This window comes from Phlebotomus argentipes, unplaced genomic scaffold, assembly GCF_947086385.1.
Source record: "Phlebotomus argentipes unplaced genomic scaffold, Phlebotomus argentipes genome assembly contig_15, whole genome shotgun sequence".
Classification (NCBI taxonomy): domain Eukaryota; kingdom Metazoa; phylum Arthropoda; class Insecta; order Diptera; family Psychodidae; genus Phlebotomus; species Phlebotomus argentipes.
The window spans coordinates 12,158,035-12,172,185 of NW_026776181.1; the positions used below are offsets into that span (position 1 = coordinate 12,158,035).

Sequence of the window (14,151 nt, forward strand, 5' to 3'; positions counted from 1 at the left end):
TCTCCACTTGAGGCGCAGAGGCATTCTCTTCAGTGCGCGTTTTGTTCTGCAGCAAGTAGTTGGCCAGGAAAGTAACAGGATCCGGAGGGCGTTCTTTCGCCAATGTCTGCAAGCCTTTCAGCAAAATAGGCGCCACAGTTTGATCTATGTATTGACGAGTAGGGAGAGATTTCAAGTCCCGCACGGGCTTCTTCTGTGGCTCAGCGGGCTTTTCCATGGTTTGCGCACCTGTGAAAATAAAGGCAATCACAGGTTTCTTAAAATTTCCGAGAAACATAACAAAAACTTTAAAGCACACAAATCCGCTGGTTTTATCACTAAATGATCCAGCCTCGCAAATAATAACGCGCCAAATTTAATAATCTCTTACCTATCTGCGAGCCTTTCACGTTAATATAAGAATTTGTTCAGGAAAATAGTCAGAAATAAGTGAAAAATGAAAAGACGCACACTCTTCGACTTCACACAAAAAAAGCAAAACACTTCGTTCAGTTTTGACATCTCAATTTTGACACATAACCAAATTTTGGTGGACTCTCGGCCGGTTGGATTATTTTTCCTGATTTGTGCATTTCCTTATTTTCCTCAATTTCCATAAGTTGTGACGCAATGGAGATAAGTTTAGATGGAAGTAAATACAGTGATGAGGTTGAAGAAGGCAAAAATAAGAGGAAAATTGAATGCACTTTCTGCAATTCGTCAATTTTGAGACCACAAAACGCACAATTTGCCAATCAACAGGTTTGTTCTGCCCTCTTTTCGCTCCTCTTCCACAAAAAATCCATTATAGCTCTGTCTCTTCTTTCAGTTTTCATTACCACTGATGAGGCAGAAGAACGTGTCCTCAGCTGCGGAAGCTGAGACGGAAGAGATCAAGGAGTTCTGGATGGTAGATGATATGTTTACATTTGAAAACATTGGCGTCTCGCATACTGTGAACAACACCAAATTTCTGGTCTGCGCCGACTGCGAAATGGGGCCTGTTGGCTATCACGACATTCCCAGCCGAAAATCCTACGTTGCTCTGTCCCGCGTGAAACACGTCTGAGAGGTGACTCATACTCATTCATGTTGAAAGACTCGGAAGCCTTTCCGAGCGTGTAAGCAAAGTCTCCAAAAGTGGTAATAAAATATGAATATTTAAAATACATTCAATGCTTGTATTGTACTATAAACATAAATTACAGAGAATATTTGCTTGTAGTAACAAAATACCGTTCGTATCATTCACACAGTTCGGAAATTTCCTAGTCTTTCATCTTATAAGTAGGATCGCTCAGCGCTTGTTCTTGCAGCATGCCGTGAAAGAGGGAATTCCGGTCAGCCTGAAGACTGCTCGGTGGTCCACTCTCAACGATTTCTCCGCCGTCCATCACGAAGATCCTTTCAGTGTTCTGCAGGCCGCTCAAACGGTGAGCTATGAAGATCACAGTGCTGCTCCTGAACGCCGTCCGGAGCACTGAACGTATTGCGATTTCACTAGCCGCATTGAGATTGGCCGTGCCCTCATCGATGCACACTACCTTGGACTTCTTAAGCATGGCTCTGGCCAAGCTGAGCAACTGTCGCTCGCCGGCGGACACATTTGCCCCTCCCGGTGAGATGAAGCCACCCAAGCCGCCGAGGCCGTGCACCAAAGGTGCCGCCAAACACGCCGAAATGGCACTCCAAATCTCCGACTCGAAGTGCTCTCGCCTCGGATCGAGATTGTCCCGTACAGTGCCGCCGAAGAGGAAGGGCTCCTGAGGCACCAGAGCGATCCGCCTTCGCAGCTCTTTCACCGGCAGCGTCGCCACATCGACACAATCAATCACAATTTTGCCGAGCGCAAGCGGCGCGACTCTCATGATACCGGCAACAATCGACGTCTTGCCGGCTCCTGTGCGTCCCACGATGCCCAACCTCTCGAATGCGCTCGTCTCGAAGGAGACGCGATTGAGGGAGGGTGGCAAGTGATCGCGATACTTCATCACGACATTGTCGAAACTCACAACTCCCTGGCAAGGCCATCCAAAAGGTGGATCGACGCCGCCAGAGGCATTGACTTCGCCCTCAAGATCGCAGTATTGACTCACTCGCTCCACGGCGATCAGTTCCTGTTCAGTCTCCGCCAGAGCGTTCAACACACCGCCCAGGAGGCTCGTTATGGATAGAGCGTAGGAAATAGCGAGTCCCACGAAGCTCGGGTCAGTCTCATGAGTGGACGTGAGAGCCGCCAGAATGCCTGCTCCGCCGACTAGAGTAGCGCCCAGAAATTGCAGACGCAATGCGAGCCACTGTTGGGCAGCCGATGCCGCCAATTGCGCTCGAGTGCTCTCCTCCACCTTCACCAGGAAGTCTCGCCGAAAGCGTCCAGAGGCGCGCATCGCTCGTATCGTGGTCATGCCTCGCAGTGTCTCCGTAAAGTGGGCATAGAGAGGCGACAGAGCGTTGCTGCTCAAGCGTTTAATGTCCCGCGAGGCGTGCCGATAGCGTGACTGCAGATTAACGTACACTGGACACATGGGCACGATGAGGAGAATTAGCCACGGCAGGGCGATCAGTGTGATGATGATGGCCCCGGCCAACCCAAATATCTGTGCCAGCAGAATGTTGAAGATAAATGGCAGCGAGTCGTCGATAGTGTAAGTGTCCGAAGAGAAACGATTGAGGATCCTGCCCAAAGGCGTCACGTCGAAGAATTGGAATTTTGCTGCAAAAACGCGCTTCAGGAGTTTCTGATGAACATGCTGAGCTGCTCGAATGCCAGCATAGGCAAATAGGAAGGCACGAATGAGCGTGAAGGCAGAGTTTGATGTCGCCAGGCCGGCATAGATGCCCAGAAAATACCCCACGGATGGATCTCCAGTGGTGTTTTGGCCATACTGAGATACCCAATGAGCTAGCCACACGTCCGAGATGTTTCTGGACGCCTGCATGAGGATTATGGCGAGGAAAACCGTGAAGGCCACGGCATTGGACATCGCTTTCCAATAGCTAAAGATGACTCCTGATTTAATGGTCCCATACTCGCGACTCTCCTCCAGCATAATACTGTCCACGCTCTTCTTCTCCTCGTCAATGCTAGCCTCAAGTTGGACGGATGTAAAGACACTCTCTGGGCCAGTTTCTTCCATCTCTTCAGTCTCGTCGTCTGAGAAGTCGTTCATGAGCTCACTGTGAGTCACTCTGCCGCCGTTCACGTGAAGAATCTGACTAGCATGAAGCAGCAGTGTGCGATTCTCCGAGATGATGATACGTGTTTTCGTGGCCAGAAGTCCCAGGAGGCAGTGCTTCACAATGTGAGACGCCACGTGAGCATCCAGTGCGGACAACACGTCGTCCATGAGGTAAATCGCTTTGTTTTGGTACACAGCTCGAGCCAGAGCGACTCTCGCTCTCTGCCCGCCCGACAATGTCTGTCCACCTTCACCGACGCCCACATGATCGCCACCCAGTTGCATGAGATCCTCTGTCAGGGCGCACGCATTCACCACGCTCTTGTAGCGTTGCTCATCGAAAACAGCACCCCAAACGATATTCTCTCTGATCGTGCCTCTCTGCAGCCACGGAGACTGCCCGACGTATCCGAAGCCCGAGTGAAGATCCTGAATGCTCACCGTTCCACTCGCACAACTCAAGTCCGCAACAATTGCGGAGAGGAGAGAACTTTTTCCACCACCTACAGGACCTTCTAGGCACACCAATTCGCCCTTCTTCACCACAAGCGACACTTCTTCCAGCCGAAAGTCCACCACGTCGTCAACGACGATCTCATTTCCATCGCGTTGTCGTGTGAATTCAAAATCGAAGGTCGCATCCTCAATGGACAGCACCACTGGTCTCTCCTTCCTCTGGCTCTTTGTGTTCTCCACTGGCGAGTAGAACTGCGTCAGATCGATGTTCGGCAGCGACATGAGCTCTTGCACTCTCTTCAGCGACACCCACGCCTCGGTGAGGCCGTTCAGCACCCAAGGAAAGGCGTTCAGTGGCCCAATGAGCATGTTCAGCAGAGCCACACTTGTGTAAGTTGTGGCCGGCGTGAGGATGTTTCCCGTGAGCACGGACATGCCGAATGTGAGGAGGCACATAAGAATGGGCGTTGTTGCCCAAAAGTACACACAAACGGCATCCAAGTATTTCCTCTTGGCGAGGAATTTCAATTCTGTGCCTCGCAACTCTTTGATTCTCTTCACGAAGATATCTTCCCAAGCGTACAGCTTAATTTGCTTCGCCCCTGCCAAGGCCTCTGAACAGAGAGATACTCGTGCATCCTTTGCCATCATCAGTCCCTGGGACAGTTTGGCTATTCTCAGAGCGAGCCAGCGATTTATGGGGATCAGAGCCACGGCGAACAGCACGCCAGCAACAAATGCCACACCAACTTGAGTGTAGAGCAGGTAAAGTGTGGTGAAGAGTTGAAATGGGATGCTCCAGAAGGAGTGGAAGCTCACGCAGGAGTTCACTATGCGATCTGTGTCTGTTGACATGAGATTTAGAATGTCTGGTCGGGCATTCTTCAAGCCGCGCGCCTCCAGAGATTTCCGATAGATCGCCGTGACTATGGCCACGCGCATCCTCATCGTGACAAGAGATATTCTCCAGTTGAAGTGCACACCACTGATTGCAGCTGAAAGATTACAGTGATTAGTTTATCACAGACAGTGAATTATATCTATTTGAATAGCTCACCGACAATTGCACTTCCAAAGAGACCGAAAGCATAGAGAAATGGCGAGGTTTCTGAAGTCTCCTCTCCAATCAATCCACCGAGGAGCAGTGGACCAGCAAATCCAGAAATGTCTCCGAGAAATCTCAGAAGACCAATAGTGTAGAATTCCCGGCCAAATGACTTGTGCAGTGCCCAGAATATTGTCTTTGTCTGATCAATACTCTTCTGGAATCTCTCAGTTATACTCACAATTGAGAGACAGTCTGGCAGATCGAAAAGATCTTCTACTTTCCTTAGCGCACCCTCCACGCCTTTCTCAATGAGATCATTCACCCAGTAGAATAGTAATCTCGAGAGACACGCCACACCATCCTGAGCTGGGCCGAGAGAAGCCTCTTCAGCTCCTTGTTGGAAGCGCACATATCGATTGCTCAGCAGAGCCTGGCGCTCTTCCTCATCGCGATTCAAGCGCGTGACAAGTCTGCCTTGGCCTGCCGGTATCAACGTCAGACCGTAGAGGAATTGCAGGACTAGAGTCGGAAGACGCCAACCCCAGTTGGGCTTGCTGAGACCTTCCTGCAGCCATGTGATGCTGAGCACAAAGGCAAAAGCCCACAAGACTGTGATAATGAGTGGCCCGCGGGAATTGACGCTGCCGCGTCTCCGCAGGGACAGCTGGAATCCGAGATGCACAATCCACGTGATGCACTCGAAACACGACAGAAGGATGTCTATAGGCCAAATGGTCACGTCATTCGTGAGTTTGAAATACGTTCTGGCCACTGGCAGAATGCCTAAAGAACCTACGATGGCGATTCTTGCGCGTATTGTCCAGATTTGCCTTCGCGTACGCACCACAGTGTAGAGCTGACGGCCAAAGTGATAAGCCGAGGCTGCCGAAATGAAGACCAGAATGATAATTTGGAGGCAAATTTGCTGGCACTCATCCAAAGTGTTGGTTCCACGTTTCTCCACTGGACAGATTTCCGCCCAAATTTGCGCCCAAGACGGTATATTCAACTCTATATCTGTGCTGTCCATTGTTTTCTTACACTCGATTGCCGACGACTCCAAGAAACTGAAGAGAGATAAAGTAAAGTATATAAATCACTAAGTCTTGCTATGCAAGGGGAAAAACTATGACTCACATGCGTGAAATTTCAGAAATTTGTGGTGTAGGAAACCACCTCGATTACATGTAATGTTGAGCGTTCACTCATTTGTGCAAAATAATTACAAAATAAAAGATTTTGGAAGGATTCTGCCAACGGTTCTTCTGTTTAAACTAGTCCCGCCAAAAATTCTATTTTGCGCCCCGCCACGGAATGTCGCTCATGGCGCTGAAGCAGCACTTCGTCATCCGCCTTCCAGTGCGATTTCTCTATTTGCGTTTCACTCCAATATTCGTTGTGCACCACACAATAAACAAATAATTTTACGTAAAATAACAAGACCGCGAGTTACTCGGCCCATTTAACTATTGATTAACGAATTGTAAAAGCTATTTTTTGTGTAAAACACCTCAAAAAGAAGAGAATAAAAATAATCACACGTGCTGTCAGAAATGCTTCCAACTATACTCGACGAAGGCGCTGTTGTCACTGAAGAGGTAATAAAAATTATTTGATTCGCGCGCGAGATTGCGAATTTCACAGCAGCAATTTTATTTTTTTGTAGGATGAATTGCGTCGGAAAATAATAGAAAATATTTGTCTCAATGATCAAGTATTTTTCAAGAGCCAGCAAATTGACGATCCGGAACTCACAAGAGACGAGAAAGAGGAAATTGTGAAGAGTTTGTGGAATAAGAAGGATTCTCTCTTCCTTGATCGCTTCGGGAAGTTCATTGACCAGGAAAACTTGGTGTATTTTGAGGAAAAAGGACTTACTGGAGATGAGGAGTACATTGTGAGACAGCAGCTGGAGAGACTCAGGAAGTGGCACAAGAATCGCGGGGTTGAAGTGAGGAATCGAAGATATGCTGCCATGCAAAAGATGATCGCTGAGAATTCATCATACTTCACAGAGACAGAAATGATGAATAGGGAGCCTCTGCTCTATGACCAGCTGGTGGGACAGTTCCTGACTGAGCAGGAGAAGAGATCTCGCGACAACAGAGACAGTTCGTCTCTGCTAAATGTCCTCATGAATGGTATTGAGGACGATGAATACAGTGAACGGTTGAAACAGGAGAAGAATGACCAAGAGGAGGACTCTTCATCCAGTTCAGATGCCTCAAACCGCTCCGATTGCAATCCCCGAGGTCGTCTTTGGGGTGAATTTGCAGAGGATCAGCCATCTTCCTCCACAAGTCGGCAGAGTCAACGGAAAGCTATGACGAGCTCCGAAAGAGATCTGTTACGGCAGGAGTTCATGGGAATCATGTACACGAATTTCCTCCAAGGAACAGATAAAGATTTCGATTACTCAGCAGTGGACAACAATCCTGACTATGATAACGATGCCATTTGCAGTCGAGATGAGGAGGAAAAGTACTTCGATGCTGAGGACAGCTCAGAATCGGGCAATGCTGGATATCATAATGTTCAGGAAGCCTCCAGTGAGGATGAATTGGACGTATTTATGGCTCATTTGAGTCACCAAACGCCACTCCAGAAACAACTGTAGTTTTGTGTGAGTAAAAAAGTAATTTAATATTTATCCCAGTTAACTATCTAGCGCGTCCACGTGCACGTGAAAATCCTCCCCTGCCGCGACCGCGGATCACCTTTCCACCATTGGCAGGCGGACTCTTGGGGCGCAGCGCCTCGATGCGATCGGTGCAGCCGGTGGTGGTGTTGTCAGCATAGTAGCTGGCGTAGAGCTCGCTGTTGAAGTTGGAGTTCGTGAGCTCCGGGCCAATGGTCAGCCATCCAGGGCGAATGCTGGAGTCACGACCGAAGATATGGAGGCGTCTGCGTCCTAGACAGAAGTGTTCGATGATGTGAAATATCTCAATGGGCTTCTCAAAGCTGCCAAACTCTTCCTCTTCCGATATTATCAAGTCGATGTCCACATTTGCATGGATGAAGTCACCGTCCGTGGATCGGCGAACGGTGCCCTTGATTCCCATGAGGCAATGCTCCTTTGTGCGCTGGAACACCGCCTTGGACTCGAGGATCTTCGAGTGGCCCGGATTGTTGATGTTCGTGCGTATCCAGGAGATGTCCTCGCACCTTCTGAAGCCCCACTTGCGCAAGCAGTTGCGTCCCATGTCCAAACCCTCAGAGCTGCCGCACCAGAGGAACACAAAGCTGCGATGCGCTGCCAGTTCACCAATCTCCAGGTCTATAATCTCCTCCCATGACCAGAAAGAGCGGCTTGCGCCGCCGGCCACAGCCGCTCCGCCTTTCGCGTACTCTTCCAGCGGAGGCTCAATTAGTATCACGTCGAACTTCGTGCCCAAACTCTTCAGATCCAGCGACTTCATATCAGCCTGCAAGTACATAGGAGGCGTGGCTGTTTCTGCTATTAGCTCATCCTTCAATCTGATCAACTCCCTCAACTTTGGGTACTCTTCAAATCTATCCGCCAGGCCGACGTCGCGAATAAAGTTCTGTGGCCTCTGGCCAGTGTCCACGAAGTGCTGACAGTAGTCATTGTGAGGATTCGACGATTGCGTTCCCTGGAAACATCAAATTACATTTCACAGACGAACATAAACATCCGGAAAGCATCAGTTATACCTTGAGAAATGTCGACGAATCTCTATAGAAGAGATTTTCCGTGTTGGATTTTTTCGATGACGGCGCTTTGTCGTCGTCATCTCGAACACTCCTTGGAGATGATGTTTCTTCCACTTCCGCCGTTCCAAGGATATATTTCAAGTCCTCCACACTAGAAACCCCAAGCTGGTCACAAAGTTAGGTTAGAACAGATTATTGTGACATTCAGAAAGCTTTCGCAACAAATCCACACAATATTTGATACTTACCGTTTGCGCCAAGAGACGCTTTCGCTTTACAGAGCGTTCTTTAACACTTTTCAACAGATCTCCCATAGTTTTGGTGCGTTGAAAGAAAAGCCAAAATCACAAGCGAAATTATCAAAACACCGAAATTGATACCTGAGAAGATCACTAGGGGCGCTGGGATCACAAGAAGGACTTGAAGGTCGGTGCGCGTGATTTAGTGTCTTGGATAAGCGGGTGTTTTTTATAGGATCTATTCGTTATTAAAATTCAAATTTACAATTATTTATCTACAGAAGTATTTCAATATAATACAAATTTCTTTAAACAAATTCAAGGAATTTTAACAAGTTCTGTGATTATTATTTAAAATGAGAAATGAAAGAAATATTGTTTTTTTTTCTTCAATTCACAATATTCTTCAGGGATCAATGAAAAACTCATCAAAGTTGAAATTGGAGAAAACACTCTCGCCCAGAATAGTTTTCAACTCGTTCTCAAAAGCTCTGGTGTTAGAAGCCAAGAAATCATTCTCTGGATGCTCCTTGAAGGATTACGAAGAGGAATTATCTAAATTACTAATTAATGTAAAATTCTATTTACCTTCACATAAGACTTTGCATCATAGATGATTGCCGCGAGATCCTTGACAATCGTCATCAAAGTCAAATAGCTGTGCTTCTCGATACTCATCATGATTGTTTTTATATCATTGCAAGAGAAAGCCGACGCCACGTAATCTGGGACCTAAAAAGAGAACCGAAGAAAATCCTTTGAAAGTCATTCAAATAGAGAAGCATGAAATTCTCTCTCACGTAATTCTTCGTAAAGTGCTTGTTGAAGAACAGCGAAGCATCCTTCATCTCATAGAGTTTGGAGAGCAAGATCAGGATCAGCATCTGCTCAGAGTCCCCGGCGAACTTCGCTTTGTCATCAGTCAGTTCTTCGTGAAGAGGCTTTGATAGAAGCTTTACGGGCGCTTCTGCCGCGACAGGAGTGGGATTTCTCTGCGAGAAAACGCTTTGCTCCCACTGAAGCAGCTGATCTGGATTGATCTGCTGGCTTGAGGCGGTTGTCTGGAGAGAATTGTAAACTCCAGTGCGCATATATCCTCCGCCATCGGCAGCACTGGTTTGCATCATTTGGAAGAGACTCATCTGTGAAAAGACATCAGAAATCTCATCCTGGGATTGATGCGAGGAGTTGCCTTGCTTCGGCTTCTCTTCCTCTCTCTTGCCGTTCGAACCGTGGCGACTCTTCTGTGTCTGAACCATGTGATCCAGCTTCTCGTAGGATTCCACGAGTTCCTTGAGGAAAGCCAGGCTCGCTTCTTCCCACCGGTTGAAGCTCTCGTCAAAGTCCTCGGAGCAGGACTCCTTGACTTTCTTGAGGCCGGGCTGAACATCATACATGTAGCCCTTCATAATGTTCCAGGCATTGATGATGCGAGTAAAGGTGAAGATCATGTCTTTCACAGCCCACGCGATTCCCTGGGAATTGATGTTGGCCAGGACGCTGTCTGTGCGCAAGACGTCCAGCTTGAGACGCGCGCAAAGGCTATCAATCTTCTTGAAGCATGGTCGATTCTTGTGATTATTGAGGATCTTCTCTGCGATCTCGCATCCCTTCAGCGCCACGCTGGTGAATTGAGCCTTGGTTATCTCGGGATTGCGCCTCGGTCCGAAATCCCCGCTGATATTGAATGGTCTGCCATCAGCGGAAGCTCTGGGCTTAGAGGTTTGGCCGTAGATGAGAGGCAGAGTGAGCGCGAGCGGCGTAATTGGGGCCAAAGGTGTAGACAGTGGAAGAAAACTCTGAGCGGCAAACTGAGAGTAATCCATGAGTGATGGGAAGTCATTGGATGGCGACTTCTGGCGCTCTGACGACTGAGAGGTCAGTTTGTAGTGCTCCATCTCCAGTATTTGCTGCAATTAAATGCAAATGAGGTGATTCAGCATGCGAGTGCATGCCCCCGACAGGAAATAGACGCCATGACGCGCGTGGGTGGATGGAACAAATTGTAGCACGTGGTCGCTATATTTCTCATCCCGCCACTCAGCACGACTCCTCACCAAAGATTGCACATTGGGAATATCGACATATTTGCACCTACCTCGGAAAATAAGCCAGAATATCGCTGCACAAGTGAAAATCAGCTTAGCGTACCCACGCGGAGAAAATGTGTGAAAAGCGAGTGACAGAATTTTCACGGCCTACTTTGCGCGCTTCCCGCGCTTTTTGGCGGGAAAAATCTGCGCACCGCGCTTTTCCACTGAAAGACGTGATTTTCTCGATTCTTAAAATTTTTATTAAACTCTCTTTATTGATGACTCTCGTATAATTAAATTTCTCTCTCTCTTTCTAACTCTCAAAAGAATGGCAGTTTACGAACGATCTTATCTCATTTGAAGATATTTTTCTCATACAATTAAGATACTCAGGAGAGGTTAAAGAAGGAATTACTGTGATAGCGAGCTTTACAATTGTACACTTCTCATCTAATTATTAAAGCATAGGACGACTCCATAAATTCACAATAAAACAGGCACAAATATTTAAATGTAAAACTCTTCAATATATACAACGCATCTATATTTTTAATTTATATTTAGTACGTAGATAAGGGGGGAGAACGATTTCTCTATAATCTCTATGTACTGCTCTATAGAATGATTATTCATTATAAATATTTTCCTCCATTGATGTATGCTGGTGTAGTCAAACGAGACGAACTTGATAGCCTTTTGGTCTTTTCACTAAATCTTATTTTCAAAACATTCAAGTTGCAGATAGGGGAAGTGTCGCAAGTTTTTCCACTAATATAACTCCTAAAATTAGTCGCCTGGCGTGGAGGAAATCATACTGGCATCTCGTGTGGATGTCTAAAAAAAGAGCTTTTCGGTTCTGCCTCCAATAACTAAATTACCATCGAGAGAAGAGTGATGCGAGAGCGACCATGACAAGGCCAAAAGCTGCGCTGATGTTCCTCATTGAGACAGAACCATTGCAGTTGTCCGATGAGCAAGCACAGACTTCCAAGCGACCGCCGAAGCCAGATCTCTGGTAGCATTTATCCTGGAGAATGCAAAAATAAAAAAAAATTTTAGTTGCTAAAATTGGAGGAGATTTTATGCGGAGATAAAAAGGCTTTAAAATTAGAGTATTTTTCGACAGCAAATTGTCGTCTCCCAATTAATATGAATAATTTTACAATTTTTTACTCAAAAATTGCGGTTATTTATATACATTATTATCGTTATGAGCTGTAGGAAATGTTGTATAGACTTAGTAGACGATTTTTGTGATGATGAATGAGCTCATGATTTCATAAACTTTGCCTCAAGTACAAACAAACAATAATGGGCAACTAGTTGAAAAAATATCAAAGTAAAATAGATTGATAACAAATATATACATTGGCAAGTGAATTATGTAATTTACAACAAAGTAACTTTCCACGAGGGCCATTTTGTAGGGGCGTGAAATTCATGATTGACCTTACCTTATAGGATGAGGAGTCCCAGCCACATCCACGAATGACACGGCTATCGGGAGGCACTGAGGGGAGGAATACAATTCTCAGTATTTTCTTGGCACAGATTGCTGTGTGCGAAAGACTTACAATTGTTCACGGAGAATTCAATGACTTGAGTGATTTTCCTACAAAAAGTGTACGCCACTCCGTGCTTGTGGTCCCCGCACTCGATTGACAGCTCATCCGGAGGGATGTCCTGGGCACAGCGAACATCCGTGTGACTATTACACTCATAGCAACGGATTGCGGATCCTGCAGAGACAGAATTTGTTCCATTGAGAGGGTGAGAGTGAGAGAGAGTGTGTGTCCCGCCAAAGGAAATCGATGGGGATGTCGCGTGATTTACTCATCATCGAGGGGAGAGTCTCACTGGGAGAGATTTCTTCTCCATCACAATGGGAGTTTGACTTGCGCACTGTGGCGAGAATCGATAAAAAGAATGATTTTCTCAGCACACTGTACAGCAAAGAAGGGCGGATGGGGAGAATTGCAATGAAATATTTATTGTTGTGTGCCCCCTTTAATGATTCCGGTACAATTTTCCATAGCAAGTCAGCAGGTAATTGTGACTCCGAATTGGGAGTTCTTGACCCATTTGGACGTGTAAAATTCCTACATTGGCACTTGTATGGTGAAAATTGTGCATAGGCTTGAAGAAAAAATTAGCTCGACATGTATTCATATGGCAATTACCATATTTACGAACTCATAACACAATAATCTCCACTTCAATTCATTAAAAGCAATTTTGTTAATTAATTCCGCGTAGACCACTCATCATTTCCCTTTTAGAGAGCACTGGAAAAGGTCAATAAGGGTCCGGAGGAGTCACACAACACTTTGAGAATAAACACTCGATATTTTTTGCAAATCCTTTCACGGGATTTTCCACAATGATTCTCACCTAATTTTGCAAAACACATCAGGGTGACGAAGGTGATAAGGAACAATTCCCGAATTGCCGCCATAATTCTCTGGTTTTCGTCCTTTGCAAGGGAGTTTCAAAGGTGGAACTGAGACAAATCACTGGGTGGGAATTTTGCAGGAAAAATCCTCTTGTATCCTTTTCTCTTCGCGTCCTTTTCAGGGCAGCAAGAATGTTAGGTAATATTCCAAAGTGAACTGGGATTGTAGAAAAAAGAACAGATCAGAGATGAAGACTCTCGGATGCTGGCTGTGCTTCTGAACACTCCACGAAGAGAAACGACACTATCGCATCTCCCGCGAATAATGTTGGTCAAATTTGAGAGCGCATTGAACACTACGCAGAGAGAGTATCGATGTCGTTAGAATCTTCCGCTGTGTGTGAGAATTTTCACAAGTGTTCGTGAGGGAAATAATTGCGCGCCACTCGCGAATACAAAGAGAGTCCTCCAGAGTCAGAGCACTCCTTATTCCGCACACCTTATCCAGTCAAATGGCATGATTCCCAACAATTGCTGGACAATGTGGTCAGTGATTGTTCATTCGCGCCAACGCTGCTCTCTGGGTGACTTTGGGCTGTCCAAATACACCGGATGGAATACATTACAATCAGTTAAACGGAATACAATGTGATGCTCTTAAAAATCATAGTTCTATTTCGGCAGACTCATACAGTTCCCGAATAGCCAACACATCGCAAGAAAGGCGTGCAATCCTGTTTCTATTTGCAATCCACTCCAAATACGACATTAAAATCCGTCAAGTGCATTGTTCATTTGCGCAATATTAGATAAGAATACGTGAGACTAAGTTAAAATTGCGATAACAAAGGAGTCATAGAAGGTAAATATCATTCTCTATATCACATAAATCGCATTGCAACAGCTCGACACTAATCTCCGCGCAAGTAAATAAGCGCTAATTACTTCAACCAATTGACTCACATTTGTACAAATGAAATTATAACAGCTGAAGCAACTCAATAATCACGACATTCACAAAGTCTGCACTTCTATTGAATGCAGGGAACAATTTAAACTCATCTTAATACAGATTTGTCAGATGTCGAACATTTATTCTCAATCTCAATGTGGAATCTCCTACGTATTAGAATCATTATAGTGTATTATA

General features: G+C 46.0%; 6 protein-coding genes across 6 annotated transcripts; 2 read left to right on the forward strand and 4 right to left on the reverse strand.

The window, feature by feature from the left end:
- The first annotated feature begins 374 nt into the window (after positions 1–374).
- LOC132262034 (guanine nucleotide exchange factor MSS4 homolog) lies at positions 375–1,147 on the forward strand. The gene is made up of 2 exons (XM_059761152.1): positions 375–741; positions 809–1,147. The coding sequence occupies exons 1-2, from the start codon at positions 610–612 to the stop codon at positions 1,046–1,048; spliced, it is 372 nt and encodes a 123-aa protein (XP_059617135.1). The 5' UTR covers positions 375–609; the 3' UTR covers positions 1,049–1,147.
- Positions 1,148–1,226: 79 nt separating this feature from the next.
- On the reverse strand, positions 1,227–5,913 carry LOC132262031 (ATP-binding cassette sub-family C member 10). Its single transcript, XM_059761148.1, has 3 exons — positions 5,800–5,913; positions 4,672–5,729; positions 1,227–4,609 (listed from the first exon to the last, which is right to left on the reverse strand). Exons 2-3 carry the CDS (start codon positions 5,690–5,692, stop codon positions 1,248–1,250), a joined length of 4,383 nt encoding a protein of 1,460 aa, XP_059617131.1. The 5' UTR covers positions 5,693–5,729; positions 5,800–5,913; the 3' UTR covers positions 1,227–1,247.
- Positions 5,914–6,148: 235 nt separating this feature from the next.
- LOC132262033 (coiled-coil domain-containing protein 97) lies at positions 6,149–7,313 on the forward strand. The gene is made up of 2 exons (XM_059761151.1): positions 6,149–6,260; positions 6,329–7,313. The coding sequence occupies exons 1-2, from the start codon at positions 6,216–6,218 to the stop codon at positions 7,277–7,279; spliced, it is 996 nt and encodes a 331-aa protein (XP_059617134.1). The 5' UTR covers positions 6,149–6,215; the 3' UTR covers positions 7,280–7,313.
- Positions 7,289–8,735, reverse strand: LOC132262032 (N6-adenosine-methyltransferase non-catalytic subunit). The gene is made up of 3 exons (XM_059761149.1): positions 8,586–8,735; positions 8,338–8,502; positions 7,289–8,276 (listed from the first exon to the last, which is right to left on the reverse strand). The coding sequence occupies exons 1-3, from the start codon at positions 8,649–8,651 to the stop codon at positions 7,323–7,325; spliced, it is 1,185 nt and encodes a 394-aa protein (XP_059617132.1). The 5' UTR covers positions 8,652–8,735; the 3' UTR covers positions 7,289–7,322.
- Positions 8,736–8,822: 87 nt separating this feature from the next.
- LOC132262456 (protein mitoshell) lies at positions 8,823–10,474 on the reverse strand. The gene is made up of 3 exons (XM_059761729.1): positions 9,377–10,474; positions 9,165–9,308; positions 8,823–9,105 (listed from the first exon to the last, which is right to left on the reverse strand). The coding sequence occupies exons 1-3, from the start codon at positions 10,472–10,474 to the stop codon at positions 8,983–8,985; spliced, it is 1,365 nt and encodes a 454-aa protein (XP_059617712.1). The 3' UTR covers positions 8,823–8,982.
- Positions 10,475–10,864: 390 nt separating this feature from the next.
- LOC132261423 (uncharacterized) lies at positions 10,865–13,949 on the reverse strand. Its single transcript, XM_059760233.1, has 4 exons — positions 13,001–13,949; positions 12,184–12,348; positions 12,064–12,119; positions 10,865–11,636 (listed from the first exon to the last, which is right to left on the reverse strand). The coding sequence occupies exons 1-4, from the start codon at positions 13,062–13,064 to the stop codon at positions 11,484–11,486; spliced, it is 438 nt and encodes a 145-aa protein (XP_059616216.1). The 5' UTR covers positions 13,065–13,949; the 3' UTR covers positions 10,865–11,483.
- Positions 13,950–14,151: the final 202 nt, after the last annotated feature.